General features: G+C 34.1%; 1 protein-coding gene across 18 annotated transcripts in view; it reads right to left on the reverse strand.

The window, feature by feature from the left end:
* Positions 1–1,577: 1,577 nt before the first annotated feature.
* The window catches only part of LOC104250494 (sodium channel protein type 2 subunit alpha), a 60,066-nt gene continuing 38,905 nt past the window's right edge, over positions 1,578–22,738 (reverse strand). For 13 of the 18 annotated variants that reach the window (XM_059820756.1, XM_059820750.1, XM_059820745.1 and 10 more), the window contains 10 exons: positions 21,151–21,271; positions 20,409–20,563; positions 19,268–19,441; positions 14,208–14,330; positions 11,966–12,247; positions 8,706–8,759; positions 7,319–7,456; positions 5,501–5,605; positions 4,129–4,399; positions 1,578–2,767 (listed from right to left, as the gene is read on the reverse strand). In XM_059820756.1, coding sequence (XP_059676739.1) covers positions 1,578–2,767; positions 4,129–4,399; positions 5,501–5,605; positions 7,319–7,456; positions 8,706–8,759; positions 11,966–12,247; positions 14,208–14,330; positions 19,268–19,441; positions 20,409–20,563; positions 21,151–21,271 — 2,613 coding nt within the window. Of the gene's footprint in view, positions 2,768–4,128; positions 4,400–5,500; positions 5,606–7,318; positions 7,457–8,701; positions 8,760–11,965; positions 12,248–14,207; positions 14,331–19,267; positions 19,442–20,408; positions 20,564–21,150; positions 21,272–22,738 lie in introns of all 18 variants that reach the window. The other 5 variants (XM_059820754.1, XM_059820743.1, XM_059820755.1 and 2 more) reach the window with 2 other exon arrangements.

The following is a 22,738-nucleotide window of genomic DNA, read 5'->3' on the forward strand; positions in this document are numbered from 1 at the left end:
CCAGTTTGAAATTACTGTGGTTAGAAAGTAAGCCAAGTGAATGAGGAAAGAAATATAAGAAACAGTGATCTAAACTTGAAAACACTTTTCTTATATACAAAACTGTTGCCAGATGATATTTCTTTACATTATTTATATGCTAACCACATTTCCAACAGGTTAAACAGTTTGCAATACGGCCTGTACAGTCTGATTCTACACCATATAGTAGCCACTGCAAATTTAAAATGCAGAACTGAAGAAGCTCATAAATAGCTGCAAACTATTGCTTAATGATTTAAAAGAATGAGGTCTGGTTGGACAATTTGATTCACTTCACCACTGACACATGGCTTCCTAGAGTGGAGACTGTGGACAGTGGAAGGAGCAAGATACAGCAGCAAAAGCATTGACATGCATCAGTGATGCTCTCCAAACTATAATGACAGAGAATACAACATCTCCTGTTGAGCTCTTGCAAATTATCCATACTGTGGTACATATCTGATGCAATTCCATGTGGCAAAGCCGTTTAATTCTATGCTCAAATATGCATGATAGTATGCCATTAATATTTACATGGAAAAGGGTATTTTATTGATTCACTGGATGTTGGCCGTAATGAGAGAAGAGAGTAACTAAAGAACAATCTATGAAAAATGTTGAGCTGTTTAAAAAAAACCAAAACAAAAGAACTCTCAAGTATATTTTGGTGAAGCTATTTTTCCAGTGCAGAAACCACACAATATTTTTTAAGCTGTGAATATTGTGAACTTGATCATGCTTAATGATTTACATAAAAATAAGTCATTGCAGATTCTTGTAAATCAGAGGACACTTTCCAGGCACATTAATCTGGATGCACATAATCTGGATGCAGCCAGACAAGTAGTTAGAACACCTCAAATTTAAGAGCAACCCTGAAACATGGAAGTTCTTAAAATCTTTAGCTTTGTGCAATGTCATATTTTTATTTATGCATGATTGACAAGTGCAGCATGCCTATGCAAATCACTTCTATCTGTACATTATAGAGAATCTGAGAGTAGAACACCTGGTCCTCATACCTCTTTCCCCAACATAAAACCTGTTACAAAAATAGTCACGTGTAATAGTAAACAACTTGTGAATTAAAAAAAAGATAAATAAACTAATACTGATTTTGTAAAAATATGACAAATGTAGCAGTTGCATTACAAACAGTGAAGAGAATTACTGTTCTAAGTGTTTTGCAGTATGTGAAACACAAAAAAGTGTCGCTTTGCACTCATTTCATGCTCCGTGTTCTCTGTGGAGCCACTTTTTCCCTCATTCTTCGCAGTGTCAGCTGTAGTGAAAACAGTAACTTCTTGTCAAGTTTGTTACCCTGATTCACAGAGTCACAGTTTGATGATGAAAGTTCACTGTTTTGTTATAGGCACTGACCTTAAGTATATATATAATGTATATATACACACACACGCGCGCGCGCACACACACACACATATATATATGTGTAAAAACTGTCAGTTTGGCATAAACCTCCTGCAGGAGTCCAGTTGATGCTTCATTCTGAAAGACTGTAAACAAGTTGTCCCACAAGCAGAATTCTTAGATCTTTATTTTTTATTTCCCCTGACATCTTTACCTTTGTAATTCTTTTCTGCTTTATCTTTTTCATATTTTTCTTTGTCTGGCTTTGTTACGCTGTCATAAGAAGGTGGGGAAGTTGTGGAGGAACTCTCATCTGTTTTTTCTGGAGTGGAGTTCCCATTTAGTTTATCAATAATTATCTCTTTTATAACTGGTCCATCTCCTTTGTTTTTATTTCTGTTGTATATACTAGACACCTTTTTAACTTTTTGCCTTAAAAGGTAATGCCTGTAAGCACGCTGAATAATGACAGCAGATACTTCCTCCTGTTTCCGTTTTAATGTGGTTGTAATTGGTTCATAGGAGACTTTAGAAGGATTAGCTGCCATAAACCGATCTTCCATCTGTATTCTGAGGGCGTCCATCTCCCCACTTTCCCCCAAAACACGCTTTGTGAAAGCAAACAAAATGTCAAGGCAGTGAATTCTGTCGCCGCTTACCATGGGCAGATCCATTGCAATAAGCTGGACTTTGTTTGGTTTTGCTATAAGAAGAGGAGGATCTAACGAAGCTGCAAAATCTGATAGTTTACTGTATTCTATGAATTGTGTTGCATCGGGATCAAACTTCTCCCAAACTTCATAGAACATCTCAAAATCGTCCTCACTCAAGGGTTCAGCGCTTTCTTCAGTAGCAACGCTGAAGTTCTCCAAAATCACAGCAATGTACATGTTCACCACTACCAGAAATGATATGATAATGTAGCTGACAAAGAAGAAAATCCCAACGGAAGGGTTGCCGCAGTCGCCTTTCACAGAGCTCCCCGGATGATCTTTATGGGGGTCACAGTCTGGCTCCCCACTGTTAAGAATTGGGGCTAGCAAGCCATCCCAGCCAGCAGATGTGGTAATTTGAAATAGGCAGATCATGCTGTTGCCAAATGTTTCAAAGTTGAACATGTCATCAATCCCAACTTCCCGCTTAACATAGGCAAAGTTGGACATGCCAAATATCGCATAGATAAACATGACCAGGAACAGCAGCAGACCAATGTTGAACAAAGCAGGAAGAGACATCATCAAAGCAAAAAGCAGAGTGCGGATTCCCTTAGCGCCTTTAATGAGACGCAGGATTCGACCGATTCTGGCAAGTCGGATGACTCTGAATAGTGTCGGGGACACAAAGTATTTCTCAATCATCTCAGCTAAGAACATACCTGTTGAAACACAAGTTAAATTAGTAAAGAATATTATTACATTTAAAAACCACTGCTAAAGATTTATCCTACAAACATTGTAGAACTTTAAGAAGAAGAAGATATTTGAACAGATTTTAAAAATTAGCCATTCTGTTTTTTTTACAAAACCTTTACATTTTGCTATGCTTTGGAAACCCATAAATCCCAACAGAAATTCTGAATTTGCAGGATAATGAAAAACTGTGTCAATGCTCTAAGTATTAATTGTATGACTATGTATGCAAACATATACACAAATATACAACATCAATCTTTTTTAGAACAAACTGGTAACTAGTGTATGTAGACTAGCAAATGCTGAGACCAGAAGAATAGCTTTCTATTTAACTGTAACAAAAATAATCTCAGTTAATCTGAAGAAGGATCATATTTATAGTAGTATTAAAATGCCATGTAATCAAGTTACGGTATTCAATCATCTCAGCTAAGAACATACCTAGAAAAAAAGTGACTATTTAAAATATAATTTACATTTATTCATTCATTACCTATAGAAAGATTTATTTATTGCTCTCTCCAAAACAATCCGTATAGGAAGTCTATGTTATAACAAAACATCATACGAGTTACTACATTTTATGGGAAGTTGTTGTTAAGGTGAAAGCACCTTTCTTATGTTGAAATGCTATCTAGGAGAAGGGAAATAAGTAAAAGAAAGAAGACTGCTTGTGGCAAGGTAGCTAGTATCTGTCTAAGCTTTCAGTTATTCCTAAAGCAGCCTGGAAAGAGAAGTTTCTGTCTTAGATGTAATTAGTTCTTGAAGCTAAGCCTATTACCACTGTCTTTTATGAAGGACTATATTGGCTTAATTTCTGCAAATTAATGATTTTTTTAACCTGAGGATCTACACTGTATCACTCTTTAAGACTTAAGTTTTGTCACACAACTAATTTGCACCTTGGAGGGTCATTAGCTTTTAAGTTGACCGAAATCTAAATATTCACCAAGACCTTAGTTAACAAAAACAATTAAAAATCTCACCCCCTTCACATACTTATCAGTTTTAGTACTGAAAGCAAATTTGTGGTTAGCTTGCATATACCACTAAACATTCCTTTTTATATTTTGTACATGTTAATCTAATGTGCCAAATAGTTCTTTTATATCTTTTGATGTGGAAGATGACAGTAAATCTAATGGGAGAGTAAAAATCTTATATGCAATGTTTCATATATTGTATGCTATAAAGTATGAAGTTCTGAATCAACATGTAAGTCATATAGGAAACAGAAAATTTCATATTCAGTATCATAACATTCTTGAAACAAATGTTCCCTTTTACTTCCACTAGTTCTTTCTTGAAAGGGAACTGCTCTTACCTACTATGGAGAGAATCACAACCACAAAATCAAAAATATTCCAGCCTATAGTGAAGTAGTAATGGCGAAGTGAAATCAATTTCAGGACACATTCTCCAGTGAAAAGGATAATGAACACAAGGTTAATCCGGGATAAAATTGTTTCCATTTCTTTACTCTGGTCATCTGTTTCTACCATCATTGTGACCATGTTAAGGCAGATGAGTATCATGATGCTGATGTCAAATACTTGTTTGGTTACAAAATCAAAGACCATGCCTTGGAATTTGTTCTGCAAAAACAAAGATGGAATACAGTTTATACTCTGAAAATATTTGCCTTTACAAATGCCAAATGGGAAAGCAAGTCCCTACAAGATTTCGGAGTTTAGAGCAACACTCATAATACTTCTGCTAACATATACCAAACCCATGCTGGTTTGTGTCTCATCCTGTTAGAGCAGATCAAGAATTGTACCACTGTTGGCTGAAGAGATGGGAAGGGCAACAATGCAATAATAATAGTAATAACATTGACAATTTATATTATTGGTATAAAAAAGGTGGTATAACTTGATAACCAGCAAGAGTACCAAACAAATAGAAACTAATGTTCTTATCTTTATTTTTAGCTGGTTTTAGAATACTAACCCCCAGAGATGTCTCTCTCTTCCTTAAACTAATTGTGCTTGGTGAGATTGTTGTGGCTGCTGAAGTTGTACATCTCAAACACACCATGACTGCAATATACTAGTTTCCTTTAGTACTTAGCTAAATGCCATATGTCGCTCCTTAAAAAGACTATTTTTAACCACTCAGTGCATAAGTTGCAAGAAGTATTTTATTTTTTCCAAACAATGTAGGAGTTCAGTAAATAACAGAGTCGTTTCTTATCTTAGAGACAAATTTATCCTAGTTTATGCTTTAGTCCCTAGGCCATTCTTTATTCTGTAAGATTATCTGCTTCTGTCTTTCTCTTTCACATTAGGTGACCACTGCCCCCTTCTGTCTTCAGCAGCAAGGGCCAGTGCATCCCCATTTCCTACGAATTCTCTGGGAGGAGAAAAAACAGAAAATGAAGTTTATCCGTGGGTAACACGAACCAATAAATGATCCAATCAACTGTACTTTTCTAGGACTTAGGCAGGGAATTATGAAATTTATCACATTAACCTTATTCAATCCTACAGTTCATACTTCAGAGTGTATGTTTTTAAATGAAACGTGAATGATCTAGTCTGATGAATTTAAAAAGGGGGACAAATTCTACCTTTACAAGAAAGTAAATGGAAAAAATATTTTCTTTCCAAACATGTAACTTTCTCTTGTTGGTGAAAATTTTATTCCGAAATAAGTATTTAATATTAGGGATATTAAAATCCAATCACTCTTACCACTGGCCTCGGTATAGGTTTCTGTGGCTTTTTGGATCCCAGTTTTTTCATTGCATTGTAATATTTCTTCTGTTCTTCCGTCATAAATATATCCTGACCTCCAAAGTAAAGAAATAATACCAAAACTATTTACTATCATGTCCACACATACAACACAACTACAGTATGTCTCTCTGTAATATAATATTACATTTATATGTGATTTATATAACAAAAGTGGTTTTTTCAGGTATTTATAGTGTGGATGCTCATATGCATTCCTAACACACAAAAAAACCCCTTACTGGTGCCTTGTCAGGCTGACGGTTAAGTTTTTCCAGTGTCTTCATGCTCACTTTTGCTGATATGGTGAAAATGGTTCTTAATATTCTGATGGATTAGGATATGTTCAGTGCATAGGAGCTTGACTGGTGCCTTACATGTCCTAAATTCTAGATAGACTTTTAGGATTACAGCTAGCCTGGTCTAAAAGTGGGGTAACTTTGAGGGACAAGTTGTGTCAGGGCAGAGTATTTGGGTCTAATCTGAGGGTTTTAATGACAGAAAAAAAATCACCTTTGACATAAACTTAAGAAAAGTAATCCAAATCATGCCATAGCAAATTATTAATTAAAACACCACTGGAACCTTGACTAACTCAAATTAGCCTTTGTTTGCAGATGCAAATGCTGCCAGTCAGATGTGCAAATGACTGAATGAATTTCAGTATAAAGTAAATTGTGCTTATTGATGAGTCTGAGCTAAGTCAGATGGAAACACAATTTCAAAGTCACTGTCTGCTAAACAGGATATCGAAGCCCAAAGCATGGCATAATTGATAGAAACTGAGGAAGTAGCCCCAGATGTGTTTATAGCTCTTTTAAAAAGCTAAAGAATATTTTCACAAGGAAACATTTCTATAGTTCACAATTGACTTTTACCATAGATTCTCTTTGGTACTGCTGCTTTATATTTGATGATCAGATAAAACCAAATCATATGAAACTGCTTTTTCACAGCATACAAATATTTAGATTTAGATGATCCTGAGGTTCTAGTTCTTTTTGGCAGTTGAAGGCTAAGAATCGTGAGGCTTCAAAATATTTTGCATGTGATTATTTGTATTTTTAAAGTTATTTTAAATAAAACTATATGCATTATCAACATAATTATTTTAAACATACTTGTGTGTCAAATGTATACAGAAAAAAAATCCTTCTTTTTATACCTTTTCTTTATTATTACTAATAAATTATAGATTGTATTTGTGTCTAAGCAGTTAATCTCATTTCTCACAGAAGCGTTAGAAAAATAGAGCTCTTTTATACATATTTTTACTTGTATCTTTAAGCCTATTTGTGTGAGGTCTGTTGGACTTACTCTTAACCCACTGTTTAATCAGTTTGCAGAACTATTATCTACTGTATGAACACAGCGCCATATATTATCTCCATTAAGTGTCAACAGTTTATAAGATTAATTAAAATTAATTTATCTTAATTCTTTAAAGTTAATTAAAAAAGAAACTCTTCCATGGCAGATAATATTACATCTAATCAAAAGAATAATGCACATTCCCTTTTTGTGTCTTCATTTTAGCTCTTACACTATTTGCAAATTATTATGAACCGACTCATGATTTGTTCCTCTTCACTTGTCAAAATGCTGAAATGCAAAGGTCATATCACATCCACAGATTTAACAGAGATTATGTTAAAAAAAGAGAAATTTTTGTTCAAGGACTTGAAATAACTTAATTTTTATTAGCTTTACATAAATAAGTTATTAATTCATTACAGCTAATAATTATAGCACTATGGAAACATTTTAAATACTTATCTTCTTTTTTTGTTGGTTGAAGTTGTCTATAATGACACCAATGAAAAGGTTCAAGGTAAAGAATGATCCAAATATGATAAAGATGACAAAATAAAGATACATATACAAGTTGTCCTCATACTTAGGTTGATCTTCTACCTACAAAATATTTAAAATTTTATTATACATGAGAATATTAGATGTAAAAAACAATGTATATAATTTATGAATAGGTATATGCTATCTCAGCTAGAAAAGCTATAAACTGCACTCAGTTATTAAAAAGACCCAACATGTCCATTCCAATCAATATTTGGAGAACTGGAAGTTGGCAGAATGATTACTCATATGGACTTTTAAAGTAAATGTGCACACAGATATGTTTATGTGTGTACATATACACAAAGTTCCTCATATAGGAGGAAGATGCAATGTGGGACTGAAAGCAGTCATTAGTACTTAAAATTTTAACAGCACAAATCTAAATATTTTATATTGTGTTCAGTATATTTTCATGCAACAGAATCAATCAATTTTACTATCGCCTAAATCTCCCTGGAACTCTTTGGTTTTTACTTGAGTGTTCTTACATCCAGCTAAGAACAGATGCTTTCAATAAATTTCTAGTGAGTATATGTTTTGTGAAATCCATTAAATTGAGGCAAATTTCTAAGGAGGATTTTCTTATTGTCGCAATTCTTCCGGATTCCACATCTCAACGCCTGCACCTCTACTGCACAATGTGCTAAAATGTAGAAATGCTTAAGTTAATGAAACAGGATATATTACTCTGGGAGACAAATAACACTGTCTGATGACAGAGTCACTATAACCTAAGTTGTACAAGAACTAGTTCAGGCATCTGTGTTGCAATTTTTTGTACAAGGTAAACATAGTTTTAGTTTTGTAGCCAATATAAAATTCTAATCCCTAGAAAACAGATGACCTTCAACCTCAAAATCTAATTGCACTTAAATAGCTAGATAACATAAGTGCTCAACCTAAAGAAACAATGAAATGCACAGTTACAAATTATAAAAAAGAATGATATATTCAATATGTAATAATTACATTATATAATCTTAAATTAATTCATAATCATGATTACCAAAGGAAGTGGTTAAAAAATATCCTTTTTTTTTTCATTAACATTAGCTTTTCCAAAAAAAAATCCAGTTAACTTATTTGTCTAAACAGAAGGAAGTGGGATTAATTCTTTCCACTACAAATTCTAAGGTTCATGAAGTTACATAAAAGTTCCTTTCTAGACTAAATATATCTGGAAAAAATATGTATTGGTGCTGATTATAATTCTTAATGTTATTATATGTGTAGCTGTTTAAATTCTATACTCTGTAAGTATATCAGAATATAACTAACGGATGATCTTTGAAAGTCTTACACTTACATCTCGTGAATCAACGGCAGCATACATAATATCCATCCATCCTTTGAAAGTAGCCTAGAAATAAAAGAGTTGTTTATCTTCCCTATAAAAATTCATAATGTGGAAAATAACTAGGTCACAGCTTTTGAACCTTAACTTTTAATAAAATAATATATAAATTTATAAACCACGTTTAATAACACAGGCATAATAAAATATTTTTCATAGTAATACTAGTTTTTTTGAGAAATTATTTTTTAGGCATTCCAAAAATATGAAAAATCAGGCTCTGAAGGTCTCAGCAAGGGCACAGTGTGTTTGGAGCTGCAGATGCTTACTTTGCAGGTGAAGAATGGTAGACTCAGATAGACATTAATGCTGGTGATACTCAGGTAGAATCTACTAGAATCTCTCATGGTGACAGCCATTTTATCAAGTTTACAGCATGAATTGATGGAGTCAGCAATAAAATTTATGGACAGATACCAACATACATACGAATGTTTTTGCTGCCATGGTATTTTTAGAAATGTTTTAATCCCGCATAACTAAAAGGAATAGACTCTGTTCATAAACAAAATATACATTGGTGCTTGGGGGATAAGATTTACAGAAAACCAAGAATTGAACCGTGAAAGAGCTGTGATTAAGTTTTACAAAACTTCGGGCTGAGTTCCTACAGAGACTTTGTTTAGGCAGAATAAAATGAGTAAAAAATGTCTGCCATCATTGCTCTAAGGAGGTGATTTTCATGGACATGGAATGTCAGCTTTCTGAGGAACACCAAAGGGTTGGTGTGACATGCTAATTGAAGGTGTGAGTGCCTGCTCATTCGTCATATTTTCCAAGCTTATTCACAATAAAGAAAAAAAAAGAGCTAAAAAGCCTGTGAAATGAACAAGTAAAGTCCATCTCGCCTGAGGAGATTCAGGAGAGGAACCATCCCAAGGAGTGTATTTGCATCTGTGCTTGCCAGAAGTGAGCTCTGGTGCTTTGGTACAGCTGTTTGAGTTTTCACGGCAGAAAACTTGCACTCCGGGAGTGTTCATATCCTCTTGAATCTTGCAGTGCAATACAAATTTACTAAGAAGCTATGCTTGGAGCCAGGCTTCATAGCTCTTTCTGGCTCAGCTGACAACTGGCAGCGATTTGTTGCACTTTGCATAGCACCATTAGAAGAGGAGCAGAGTTTGATAAAAGCAATAAATACAGAAGAGTGGAGGCAGAATGTTAATGTAGACAATCAGCTGAAGAGGTGACATGATACATACTCAAGGATCCTTTAATCTCTGCAGGAAAAGTAAAGGGCAGAAGGGAATATTTGAAAAGGAAAATAATCAAAAATCAGAACAAAAAGAAATGAAGAGAAGAAGAACAAAAGGTCCACAGTAGTGATATAGTAATTAAAGACCAACACTGTCTGGATGGGTAACATGGATGACATTCATACACAGCTTCAAGAGACTAGAAGTTTTCCTTATACATCTTTAAAGGCAAATATAATTAATAAGATGGTTCACTTTAATCTCTAGTTCAAGGATAGCAATAAGATGTGAAGTCAGAGAATTAGAATCATCATTCAGTACTACTACTCAGCACATGAGAGTCACATTGCCTTTAGAGGCAAAACATTTTAAGCCAGGTAGTTAATTTGGGAATCAAGGTCAGCTAGGGATACTGACCTGCTCCAGGGTAGAAGGGACAAGCATATCTTTCTTAGATAACTTGGTGATACCAGAACAGTAACAATCCCATGACATTTCTGACATCTTTTCATACGATGAAGCTGTATGTCAGGTTATAGACAAGTGATTCTACAGAGCTCAATCATCTAAGCATAATTGTTTGCTTTCTTGCTTGTGTTTTGGGTCAGATATCAGCTATCAGAGCTCCATTCAAAGCCAAGGAGCCTGTAAAGAGCTAAGGTCTTTATTCCTTTGGCATAAATAAAAGGTATGCTCAGTACCTAGAACAAAGATATTTCTGTATCACAGTGCATAGGAAAAGGACTTGAAGGGGAAATGCAATTTACAGACTTTGTAAAAGTAGCAGTGATTAATAGAATTAATACGTCATGCAATACAATAACATCTATTACTTCACAAGTATAATACTGTAAGTAACATAATATTTATTTAGTATATTATAATGACTCTTTAACAAGCATTAATGGAATATAATAGTTATAAATCATGAGTATTTTTTTGTGATAAAAGTATTTTACATTTTCCTATTTTACCCACAGTTTAATGTCTTTGTAGTTTCATGTACTTCTTAATGGAATATATTTATTTTAGTAGCAAGTGCTGTTTATCTGCAAACATCAAGAGAAACTGTTATATGACTAATCAGAACTAATACTCAATTAGGATCTGTCTGTCAGTAACTATCCATATTCTTCCCATCAGCAGCTCCTACTTCTCTCAGAGGATTTCAGACTTCTTACAGAAGTATTATGATAATAAAGGATTGGCCCCATGCTGCATGAAACATTGGGTGCCCCAGTCTCAGATCTTGCGCTATTTATGATTCCTTTCCCTAAACCCACTTCCATGTCTGGAAAATCAAGCTCTTATTAAACAAATATCTGCACTGGAGACACCAGGTTGAAATACTTTTATTATTTTTACCTTCTAACTTAAAAAACTGGTTCCTTAAATGAGTATAGACGTAAAGAAAAATCCACTCTACCTTGGCCAGACTGTTGACAAAAGAAAAATTATTTCACAGTGCCAAAAGTGCCTACGTTAATGAATTTTGACTGTGAAAGATGTTGCTGTGGATGTGTAATGATACTTAGGAACAGATTATGTGGAAAGCATTGGCGATAGTTGCTCACTTCAGACAGACAGTCAGTTAGGATGTCTGCCCTCTTTTAAGCTGCTGTCTGCCCTCCTGTCTTACAAGATAACTGAGCTTACAAAGGAGAGGAGAGATCTCTTTAATAATTAGAGGGACCTCTGAGCCTTGTCCACCATGGCAAGACTCATGAAATGCATTCCTGAAGTTTATATTGTGCACCACTAAAAAGATTCTTGTACCTTTTTCACTTACTATTTTCATATTATTATCATCCTGATGAGACTGTATTCCTTAGCTTTGGAATGGAAACTTATTCTGCTATCATTAATACAAAAATTACAGGTAACAATGCAATAGAGTTGTCTAAGCTGTACATCATTGCTGTGAAGAAATTATTCCACTACTTAACAGTCTTAACTTGCCCATTTTTCCTAGACTTCTTTAAAAAGAGCAAAAAGAAAATGTATAAATTTACTTACTACTTGAAGCAGAGCAAGATATCCAGCTCCTACATTATCAAAGTTTACTTTCACATTTTTCCATCGGGCACTTTGATTGTTTTGTATGAGTTCCTCACACTGAGTATAATTGTTGACATCACTGACATCAAACATCTCACCAGTTGTGGTGTTGACACAGTGATAGAATTTGCCAGCAAACAGATTTACTCCCATGATGCTGAAGATGAGCCAGAATATAAGACAAACCAGCAATACATTCATGATAGATGGAATTGCTCCTACAAGGGCATTTACAACGACCTAGTGTACAAATTAGACAAAAGAGACACTTAGTTTATGAATAGAAAAATAAAAATACTTTAAAAATGTTAAAACAGTATTAGTATGGAATGGACAGTTAAAATATTATATTAAAAATTTAAGGGGGAAACATTATTTAAGGTTCAATAAAAACACTGAGATTCAAAAAAGCAAGAAATAAAATTATATGGAAACCAAGACAATGCGAAAGACTGAAAAAAACTCCAAAAGCAAAAGAAAACCTGTTAGTAGCAAGATGGATTCTTAGAATTTGTGTGCTCTAGAGAAAAAGAGAGAAATAAATGTTAAATTCCAACAATACAAATCAAAATCTATAAATAGAAAATAAACCAGAAAACGATCAAAGAATGATGATGTGGAAGACTGAATAAAAATGTTTGCATGTAAAACTATTAATACTAATAATTTTATTCTCAGAATCTTTATCTATATATCGGCACCAGTGTATTTTACATCTATATACAACGTAACATAATTAAGTATATCTTATTTAGTTTTCATTAACAGCATCTGCTGTAAGTATTTAAATTGCCTGGCTCACTACAGTTGCTCTTACACTTATCTGTTAGGGTTTTTTTTTCAATTGGCTGCATTTAATACAAATGAACTATTCTATATAGGCAAGTGGCAGTAAAGGATCAGAATAAATTCCTTAAGAAAAAATTTCTTTTACTTACTTGTTGTGATTGAACTAAAAGAAAGCTGCAGATATTCAAACAATTTACTACAAAATCAGTAGGGACTGCAGTAGTTTTTTTGTGTACGGTTTTGAAAATAGTAGTATTTTTCAGTTCACTAATTTGACTGAAAGTAGTCTAAGATCAATAGAGGTTTTGCCCATTTATTAGATAGGGACTTACATGTTTGCAATGTAAATCATGTAAAACATAGTGTTGATGACAATGTGCCACAGGACACACTCCCCTACACTGGCTAGTGTGGCCGCCTCTAGAATATCAGCAGCCTCAACCCAGACAGGAACCACACTATTTGTTTGGAAACTTAAGACCTATGACCAAATTATAAACATGTATTGCAGCATCTGGGTATTTTGAGGTGAAAGATTAAAAGATTTCTCAATAACATTACATTGTTAATTTTTTATTTATCAGTTTTTCAAGGAAATAGCATAGTCTGTGTTTTCAGCAGACAGCTTGTAATAGTTGGGGTGTTTGGGGTTCTTTTTTGTCAGATTGGCAGAATATGAAAATAATAATTTCCTCAACAGAAAGGATTTAGCTGTGTAGGAGGAGAGGTAAGATGGCAGCAGATGCATTCACAGGAAGTAAAGGACACTAGCTGAGAAAATTATTTCCCATCTCTCCCCTTCTGTACTTCCAACCCCATCCTTACTTAAGGTATCTGTTCAGACAACTTTTCCCTAATACTACAGCATTTATTGTGGGATTTTTTTCCCCAGGCTGGTAGACAGGGAGCCACAGGGAGGCTTTAGTTTGTGGTGTGTCACTGTTGTCAGCTTCTTCACCTGTTTTTTTATTTTGTTTTGGTTTGTTTTCTGGCTAATCCTGTTCCATCCTGAACCACTGACAAACTAACAGAGAATAAAAGTTAGCTACAGAAATTTATAAAATAAAGTTCCCAGCTAAACTGGAGAAAAAACCCCCAACCCTCTGTTCTAAAATTTCTGATGTCCTTTTACTTTTCTATATAGGTCCACAAATAAATGGAAATTTTAACAGTCAAGGGCCTGGAATAACACAACTATGCAGCAGTGAGCAGAAAATTTAATGACCTCAATGTCTAATCTCCAAATGTAAGCTGTACACGACTTGCGTATAAGGACATGTTGGAAGGCCTTTTTTCCCCACATTTTTGCATGCGTTCCCATTCTGGAGTTCTTTGCAGAAGGATGAGTGTCACACTTCTACATTAATTTTTGTATGCATACATTCATTCAGACTCATTCATTTTATCTCACCCTCATTCCTTCAAATCGTGACAAGGCTCTTAAAGGTCTTAAAGCTCTTAATGTCCGAAGCGATTTAATGGCACCAAGTTCGGAATAGCCCAAAGCATTGGCTATCAAACTAACCAATGAGACCTATAAAAAGACAGAAAAAATATTATTATAAAAATTGTTCTACAGCCTTTATTTAAAAAGAGTACAGATTCAATCAACAGAAAGATCAACAGTGACAAATGGAAGAACACCATTCTTGCTTATAGTGTCATTGAAGGCCTGATCCCGCAATTATCATACTTGCTGGAAAGGCAAGAGGTCATATGAAGGGATGTTTGAAAAAGGAATATATGCTATTAAATGTCTATTATAGCTGGATAGGGTTTAACAGTCAGATGGAAGCACACTGTTGGTGAAGGATAAAATTTTCAGAAATATTTAAAGACAAAAATAGCAATACTTTCAGTAACTTCATTAAGGTTCAACCTTCCAAGCAATTTAAAATTCTGAATACATTAGGATAGTTTATTAACTACTTACAATATTATTAATATCTATAATCACTAATAATATGCTAAATAATGTCGTGCTTAATTAGCTTTTGTTATAAATATTACTTCTAAGTCAAACACTCAGTTTATAGCAGCAATAGGCAGGGTATCCATAAAATATATATTGACAGAGGTGGTACTTTGTTACTTGCCTGACAACTCTCTCAGTAATTTTTTTTTCTTCTAAGTACAGGAAAATATTATGGGATAGATATTAACAGATGCTAGCATTATAACAGTAAGTGCTTTATTATCTACAACAGTAGTGAGCTCCTGATTCACATTACCAGGATTTTATTATAAGCCAATCCACTTCAGGAAGGAGCAATTAATTAACTTCTCAAATGGAACTGAGTTTTAAACCATGGTAACGTGAAAAGAATTTAATTTACTTACTTTGAGCAGTTTTGGAGACAGTAGTGGGGAAATATCATACCTTACTCGTATATTATTCAGTTCTACCACCAAAAGCATAGAAGACACATAAATGAACATAGGCGTATTTCAGTTCTTGAAAAAAATCCCTCAAATGTTCATTTCTGTACCTCAGTGTAGAGAGTTCTTCAAATAATTAGCTGTACAGAAATAGGCATTCACTGGTAATAGTGGTAAGATTTTGCCCATTATATGAAAAGGTGGTTTCCTATGTTACTTGTATCCATAAGGAACAATTAGATAAATCACAAACACAGGAGTTACAACATCACGTCTCAAAAGGACAATCTGAGAGCAGATAGAAATCAATTATTCATTACTATGATGCTATGTAAATTAATCTAACAGAAAATAGTATTTTAGTGAATTCATATCACTGAACCTTTCAACCGGATTACATGTCAGGATGCAATACTTTTTTCAAAGGAAAGGCTTATTTTATTGCTGTAATGGATAATTTTGTACAGGAACTTGCTGTGATTTATAAGCATATTAAGAAGAAAATCTTATTGATTTTCTGTCATCTGTAACTGAAGCCTGTTCACTTACAAGAGACAACATTATTGTTTCTGCCATTATGTTAATTATTGTTATTAATACAATTTATTTGTCCTGTGATTCTACAGTGAAAGAGGGGTTTTTTTATCCTTAGCCACTCAATATATTACAGAGATAACAAGGCATGGAATTGTCTGTATTTTTAATAGAATATTAATTGATTCACTCACATCAACAAGATACCTAGACATGACAGTAAACTTTAGTGTAAAGACAGCACAATTTACAGATTAAAAATAAAGTATGAAATATATACTAAAAAAAAATGTCTCTCACTGAGAGAGCAAGACATCTCTTTTAAAATTGAACTCACATTAATGGCTCCTTCATTTTATACTTTTCTCCCCAAACTAGCACTGTGCCTTATCTATCTTTCGCAAACAAGACTCCATACAAGCTAGTTACATAGCTGTAGCTCCTGTAACTTCAGTGGCACTGTGAATATTGGCAGTTTTTAGGTTCTGATCATAAGTCATTCTCCAGCCTAGTTTGTGCTTTCCATTTCAATCTATTTGCAGCTTTCTTACCATGGTGCTAATGCTCTTACATCATAAACCTGAAGTTGTTTCACAGAGAAATACTGCATCTGTTGTAAACAACACATTTTCCTCTGAAGGACAGTTCAAATGACAGGCAAAGATTTGCTTGGAATTCTATGATATTAATTCTATTGTATATACAGCATAAGTATAGACAGCTATTCTGTACTGTTCTGGTTTTCTGTCTTCTTAACTTGGTCTTCTGTCATCTGTTGCACCTGTTTTGTTGCTAGCAGGTGAGAAAATAAATGTCTCTGTCTACTGATAAATAGATATAATTCTTTCTTTTGAGACAGGAATGCATGCAGATGCAGTAATTTTAAGAAACAAAAATGAACTCAAAATGGTGGAAAGAATTTTTACATTCATCTCCTAAAACTAGAGGGTTGTGTATCAGGCATGAGCAATTTCAGGCAAGTCAAAGATTTCGTTCAGCTTACAGATTCATTACTGCCCCACAATATTTGGCAAATGCATGATTTGTTTTAAATGTTACATATTTCCATTTCATTCAAGTACAAGTTATTAACACAATAATTTAGAAATAAAGTATCTATACCAAATTATAGGACTACCTTATAAAGTTTAAAAATATACAGCATAAACCAGTATCCACTTAAGATTATCTAAGATTACCTATCATAGCAGAAAACTATACAAACAAATTTAATAACTGACAAACTCATTGGGTGCTCCCAGATTCCCTATCTCCTTCCCTGATGTCCTATTTCCTAGTGTTGTATGTGGCAAAGAGAACTTAGAATCGTTACAGCTGTACATCAAACCCCATACATAATAAACTCAGGACAGATGGCTTCTGGAAAAAGGGTTAAGAGCAAAAACCAAGGTACAGGATGACATGCTCTATAGCATCTGGGTTAAGATATTACTCTCAAGCCTTTATTTGATACTTCTGCCAGAATTAGTCTCCCCAAAAAAAAGTTAATATGTCCCTGCTTTTCGGCTGCCTGCATCCAAAATTCAGTCTCTTAGCTTAAACCACTGATAAATGTGTTTGACCTAATTTACCAGATTGTGATTTTGAGTAGATAAGGCAGTCCACTCAAATATCTGCTCCTTGCTACAGATATTGTTGCATCCAGCAGAAGAGTGGGGCGGAGAGATGGCATGGTAAGGTCTTAAACTGAGGTAGCCAGATGTAGCAAGAGTCATCTGTCATGGCTGTAAACTGACAGAGCTGAAAATTGCCATTTCTTTGTGTAATTATTAAAATCTAATTTGGTCACAATCACTGAGAGCAACTATGGCTATTTCTCAGTGAGAGACTCAGGTATGTAAGATATTAAAGGTAAAAGCCCTAAGGGACTACCAGTGTTTACTGTTGAATAATTTTACTGGACGGAATTAAACAATTTGGTTAACTTTAGTCACATCTAATGAAGAAGAGCTCAGTGGTGTTCTCACTGGGAGAATGCCACTGAATCACACCTGTTTAAAGTGCCTGTTAAAGCAGTGTAGATTCTCTGATTTTCTATAGGAAGATAATTTCATATATTTCTTTCAAGTGCTGCCTGGTGGTGCTAAAGGAATTGCTGAATTAGCCTTAGGTAAAGCAAGACATTTTTTACCACTTTCTGGAACATAGAATATAATTCTTCAAAAGTAGAAGGTTCCAATCTCACTTAGTTGTGCTTTTGTTTATAAAATTAAAAATTATGGGTAAAAATTTGGCAAAATAAGCTGCTTTATTTATGATGATGTTCTTACAATTCTGAGAGCCTGCTCAGATAACAGCATCTCTGAGGCTAAACTATTATTAAGAAATAAGCCATGGAGTATGGCTTAGAATAATCTGTTTAGGTTATGTTACAAAAAGAATAATTAAAACATGAGTTGTAGTTTATCTAAAAGAAAATCCATTCTTAATATAAACCTGGAAGGGAGCATCTGTCTTCTGCATTAACATTCTCTTAAGAAAACCATTCACATAGCTCCATTCTAGTGTTGATTTTCAGGACAGAGCTAGAGATTAACAGTATAACAAAACTAACTTGGCCAGGTTAAAAAAAAGAGAAGGTCTTCCATTTTGAGTCAATCTAGCTAGGCCAATCTAGCTAGTTTTTTTTCCCCTCTTGGAGTCACAAATCCAATACATTTCTATTGTATATTCATAAGGAATAAGCATTTATGGGACCAGGATTTATGCAAACTTCTCAAGAAATATGGTAGCTTGGGTAGCAATTTGCCCTGAGATGCCATCTCTCAGTTCCACACTGAGGACATGTATAGCCAATGAACTGGGTCAGAGAATGTGTGAAGGCAAGAGACCAAAATACTCTGGGAGTAAAACCAGCTTTGATGCCTTCTGACAACATAAGTGAGGCCTTTGAACAGAAGTATATCACAGCTGGAAAGGCAGCCAAGAAACCTTGTATTCTCTTCTATCATAAACCCTGACAAGTCATAGCTGATTTAACTATTGCAGATTGTAAGCCCATTAAAACTAATTAAATAATTTTTAGATCAAATAGCCACTGTCTTTCTGTTTTACTAAAAATGATAACAGGATAGTTTTGAGGGACAAAGTTCTGAGAACTCAGATGAAATCTAGACCAAATGTATTGTTTCACGGGCAAAGCTGCAATGTTTGTAGAAGAAACTTGCACGGTGTAGTGTATTATTTGCTAAGGAATAAGGTAGTATGATGCATTAAAAGTGGCATGAGTCCGTTAAAAATAGCATGTTTCAAAATTGGATTTTTTTTTCCTCATAAAATCTCAAGTTTGATACATCCTGGCAACAAAATTATTAACCATGAAGAATGACCAAACTGATGGCCAGCCATCCTTTTCCTTCTGGCATATAAATATACTTTAAATAACACTTCCAGATCACTGCAGACTATAACTACTGCAGTATAACTATGTGAATTATTTTTGCATGTTTATAAGAAGATTACTTAGTATTAATGAGTTTTACAACATAATGGACTTTACTATAGGGAATTTTACAATATTAAAGACTATGTACTTACATCAACAATCAAGAAGTCCAGCCAACACCAGGCATTAGTAAAATATATTTGAAAACCATATGCTACCCATTTTAAAAGCATTTCCAAAATGAAAATATATGTAAAAACTTTGTCAGCATATTCCAGCATGGTCTTGATAGTTTTGCGCTGTTCAATATATATATCTTCAAAAGCCTATGAAAAAAAAATATTCAGGTATTACTAATGTTTCACAGAATATACATGATAAAAATAAGCAATAAATAATAAAAAACAAGTAGGTCAGAGCTAATCTTTCCCCTTGTTCTTCTGCATCCTCTTATTTTACATATTTCCCATCTTTAACCATACTACAAATTGGAGCAACTTTATATATTCTGCCCTGTCTGGGGTTGAATATATATATCCTATTTTCCTAACGAATGAAGACATAAACTCAAAGCATGGATCTTATAAAAGATCTGTTCCAGGTATGTATATTCCGTTCTAGAAAGCAGTTAGGGAGATTACATTTCTATGCTTCATCAATCAAACTTATGTCTAAAAATCAAATTAAAGAGAAATGTATTTGCTAGAATGTACACTATGCACATTGACACTGTAGCAAATGTTCAACTTGAATGAAGCTGGGAAGGTGGGTAATGTAATCTTTTTGGAAAGTGTTGTTAGGTTTTATTTGCTGTCACACTCTTCCCTATCTCCTGCATCCAAAAAAGGAACAGAACGAAGTAATTATTCCATGTTTTGTATGGCCTTTCATAAGCAGAATCCAGGAAGTGGCTGAGCCTAAAAGGAATTAAGGACTTAAAACCATACATTTAGCTATATATTCATGGTTAACAATGGTCCTTTGTGCTCAAATCTCTTGACAAACATGCTGAAAATTGGCAGACAATTTAAATCTTGAGTAGCTATGCTGGCTGAAATAAAATTGCGCCAGATTTACAGTGCTAAACCAAAAGTATCGCTAAAAAAGTGCATGTGAAATTTAACAAACTTTTTCAAATTTGGGCCAAGTTTCATTCCATCCTGAAATGATGGAATGCAGGTAGTTTTATATAGCTCCAAGCAAAACAGGTCTTTCTGAAGCAAATTTGAATTTTGCTGTTGCTTCTAAGGACATAACTAAATATTTCAGCATCTGCAATTTTTTTCTACTTACTAGTGCTCCACTGCTGAGGAGAATCATGAAGACAATGAAAGTCTCAAACCAGTTGTGCTCAACTATGCTGTAGCAGGTTTTTCTAAGATTCCACCAAATTTTTCCTTTGCCATCCTCTATACTTACTTGACAACATGGAAATTTCTGCACACAACCTGCATTAGATTAAAAGATATTAGGATCCAAAAGCAAATGATTTCAAAGTCAATATTTACTGTGGTATCAGCATTGTTAGAAGCGTTAACAAATTTTATAATAATTTTTTAAATTAAAGACTGGAATCCTCTTTTATAGGATGCTGAATATCTGAATTTAGATAAGTAATTTGGAGAGAAACCAGGCAATAATAGACATAACTATGAGTAAGCTCAATCAAAAAAAAGTTGATATTTTTGACTGTTGGCGTGTAATTGTTCCATTTGTTGATGGAGTCTCACAAAAATTAATTTGTTCCAAATTTCAAGGGCCCTTTCAAATAACTGAAAAGCATTTTAAGAACAGAAAAGTTAATGAAGTTTCTTAGTTACAAGATGTATGCAGTGGCCAGGTGGATAAAGTTACTAAAAGCCTAGGGTAACCGTGTTTTGGCATCTGATTTCCAGCATTCTAGTCTAAGAGCATTTTCTTTAGATTGTTGAGGTCATGAAGGTCCACCAGATTTTAAAGTCTCAGGAACTTAAATATGCCTAGTAATAATGCTATTTTATGAATACATCTCTTAAGTCAACACTTATTCTCCAACCTTCTGTAAAACAGGCTTCTGGTTCAAGAGCTTCTTCACTTTCAATTTCTGCTTGCTCGCCCTCTCCAGGAGGAGCAATATCAACTGTGCTGCCTTCTGATGAACTGGATGCATTTAGTTTCTGCAAGTAAAGTTCCACAGAACAATTTTTTCTCATTAGATACGTAGTTTGTAAAAAATGATACTGAATCAAAACATGCCAGTCTCTGACTTTTGAAGAACGCTAAATTTATGCTGATAAATATGCATCACCACAAGTAAAAACATAGTAATGACATGTACATTTTATAGTTCTGTTTTCCAGTTTATCTTCTCATAGGGAACAATTTAATATAATTTGGCTACTAACCTGATCCACATATAAGACTTCTGAAGTATTCTCAGTAGTAGAATAAAACTGGAGAGCTTTGCATGTACCTCACTCTCGAGTTACTTCATTTTCTTTACTATACTGGATTACACTGAAAATGTGTCTTAGTTTTCCCAGCGAAACGAACTAACAGAAAGCTCCACATATATCTTCATGTCCACTACAGATGGTGTTTTCACAAACATACACCAAATCTGGATTAAAAAGTTGTAAATGTAATGGTATTTAATGGCAAATTTCTGCACAATTTAATTTTTGCAGAAAGCACAAATTACCAGATCCAAAATATCTTCTTTGCATTCCAGTCCCCTGTGCATCTTGAGAGACCTCCTGAGGTCCTTTCCATCCTGAATTTTTCTATCATTCTACTACATTTGTGTACCGTAAAATACTATAGTCCTTACTATGGTAAAAACACTTCTAGATCTGAAAACTGCAAGAACTGGAAAGTGATATAAAGCAACTGAAATTAAGTAACTTTTTACCAAGTACATTGAAATTTGGATCAGGTCAAGCTGTTTATCAGTCATGCAAGACTGCCCATAATTTTGTCCTTTTAAGAAAGCATATTTTCAAAGGAAAAACCTGCTAAAGATGCACACAACTAATGCAATAATTGGACATAGAGTTTGTACTTGTTTTCTGTTGTCAATACTGTCTTTAATTGCTTTCATCCAAATTACATTGTCTCTTACTGTGAAATAAGACTTGTAATCAGAATGCAACATTAAGAAAAACATCACAGTGAAATACTTCTGGTTTATACCATGTAGCAGGAAAAGACTGGAATTTCGAGGGGGATCAGGAATGCACCTCTAACTTGAATACTTTAAATTGTACAGGCACTGATGTAACAAAAGGGCATTTGCTCACAGACTAGATTTGTGGTTTTGACTAAGCAGATCTGGTCATGCCCTTTGACCTATATGAAAGACCTTTCTATACAAAATTTTTGAGAGAATGTTTAATACCAATTACTTTTCACATTTAGTTTTCAAGATAGAGACATTTTTAGAATATAAAAAAAGACTGTTCAGATTATTTGAACGATTTTGCAACAAATAATAACCAATATCTTTTTAAAGAGACACTTCCGTGTACACTCTTCTTCAGAGACACTGCTGCAAATTAAAACTCTTCAGTCAAAACCCAGTCCCTTCAGGAAAATGCATTGGGAGCTAAGGGCTTTTTTCTGCCAGAAATGAAGTAAATGGCACA

Source organism: Gavia stellata, chromosome 8 (assembly GCF_030936135.1).
Source record: "Gavia stellata isolate bGavSte3 chromosome 8, bGavSte3.hap2, whole genome shotgun sequence".
Classification (NCBI taxonomy): domain Eukaryota; kingdom Metazoa; phylum Chordata; class Aves; order Gaviiformes; family Gaviidae; genus Gavia; species Gavia stellata.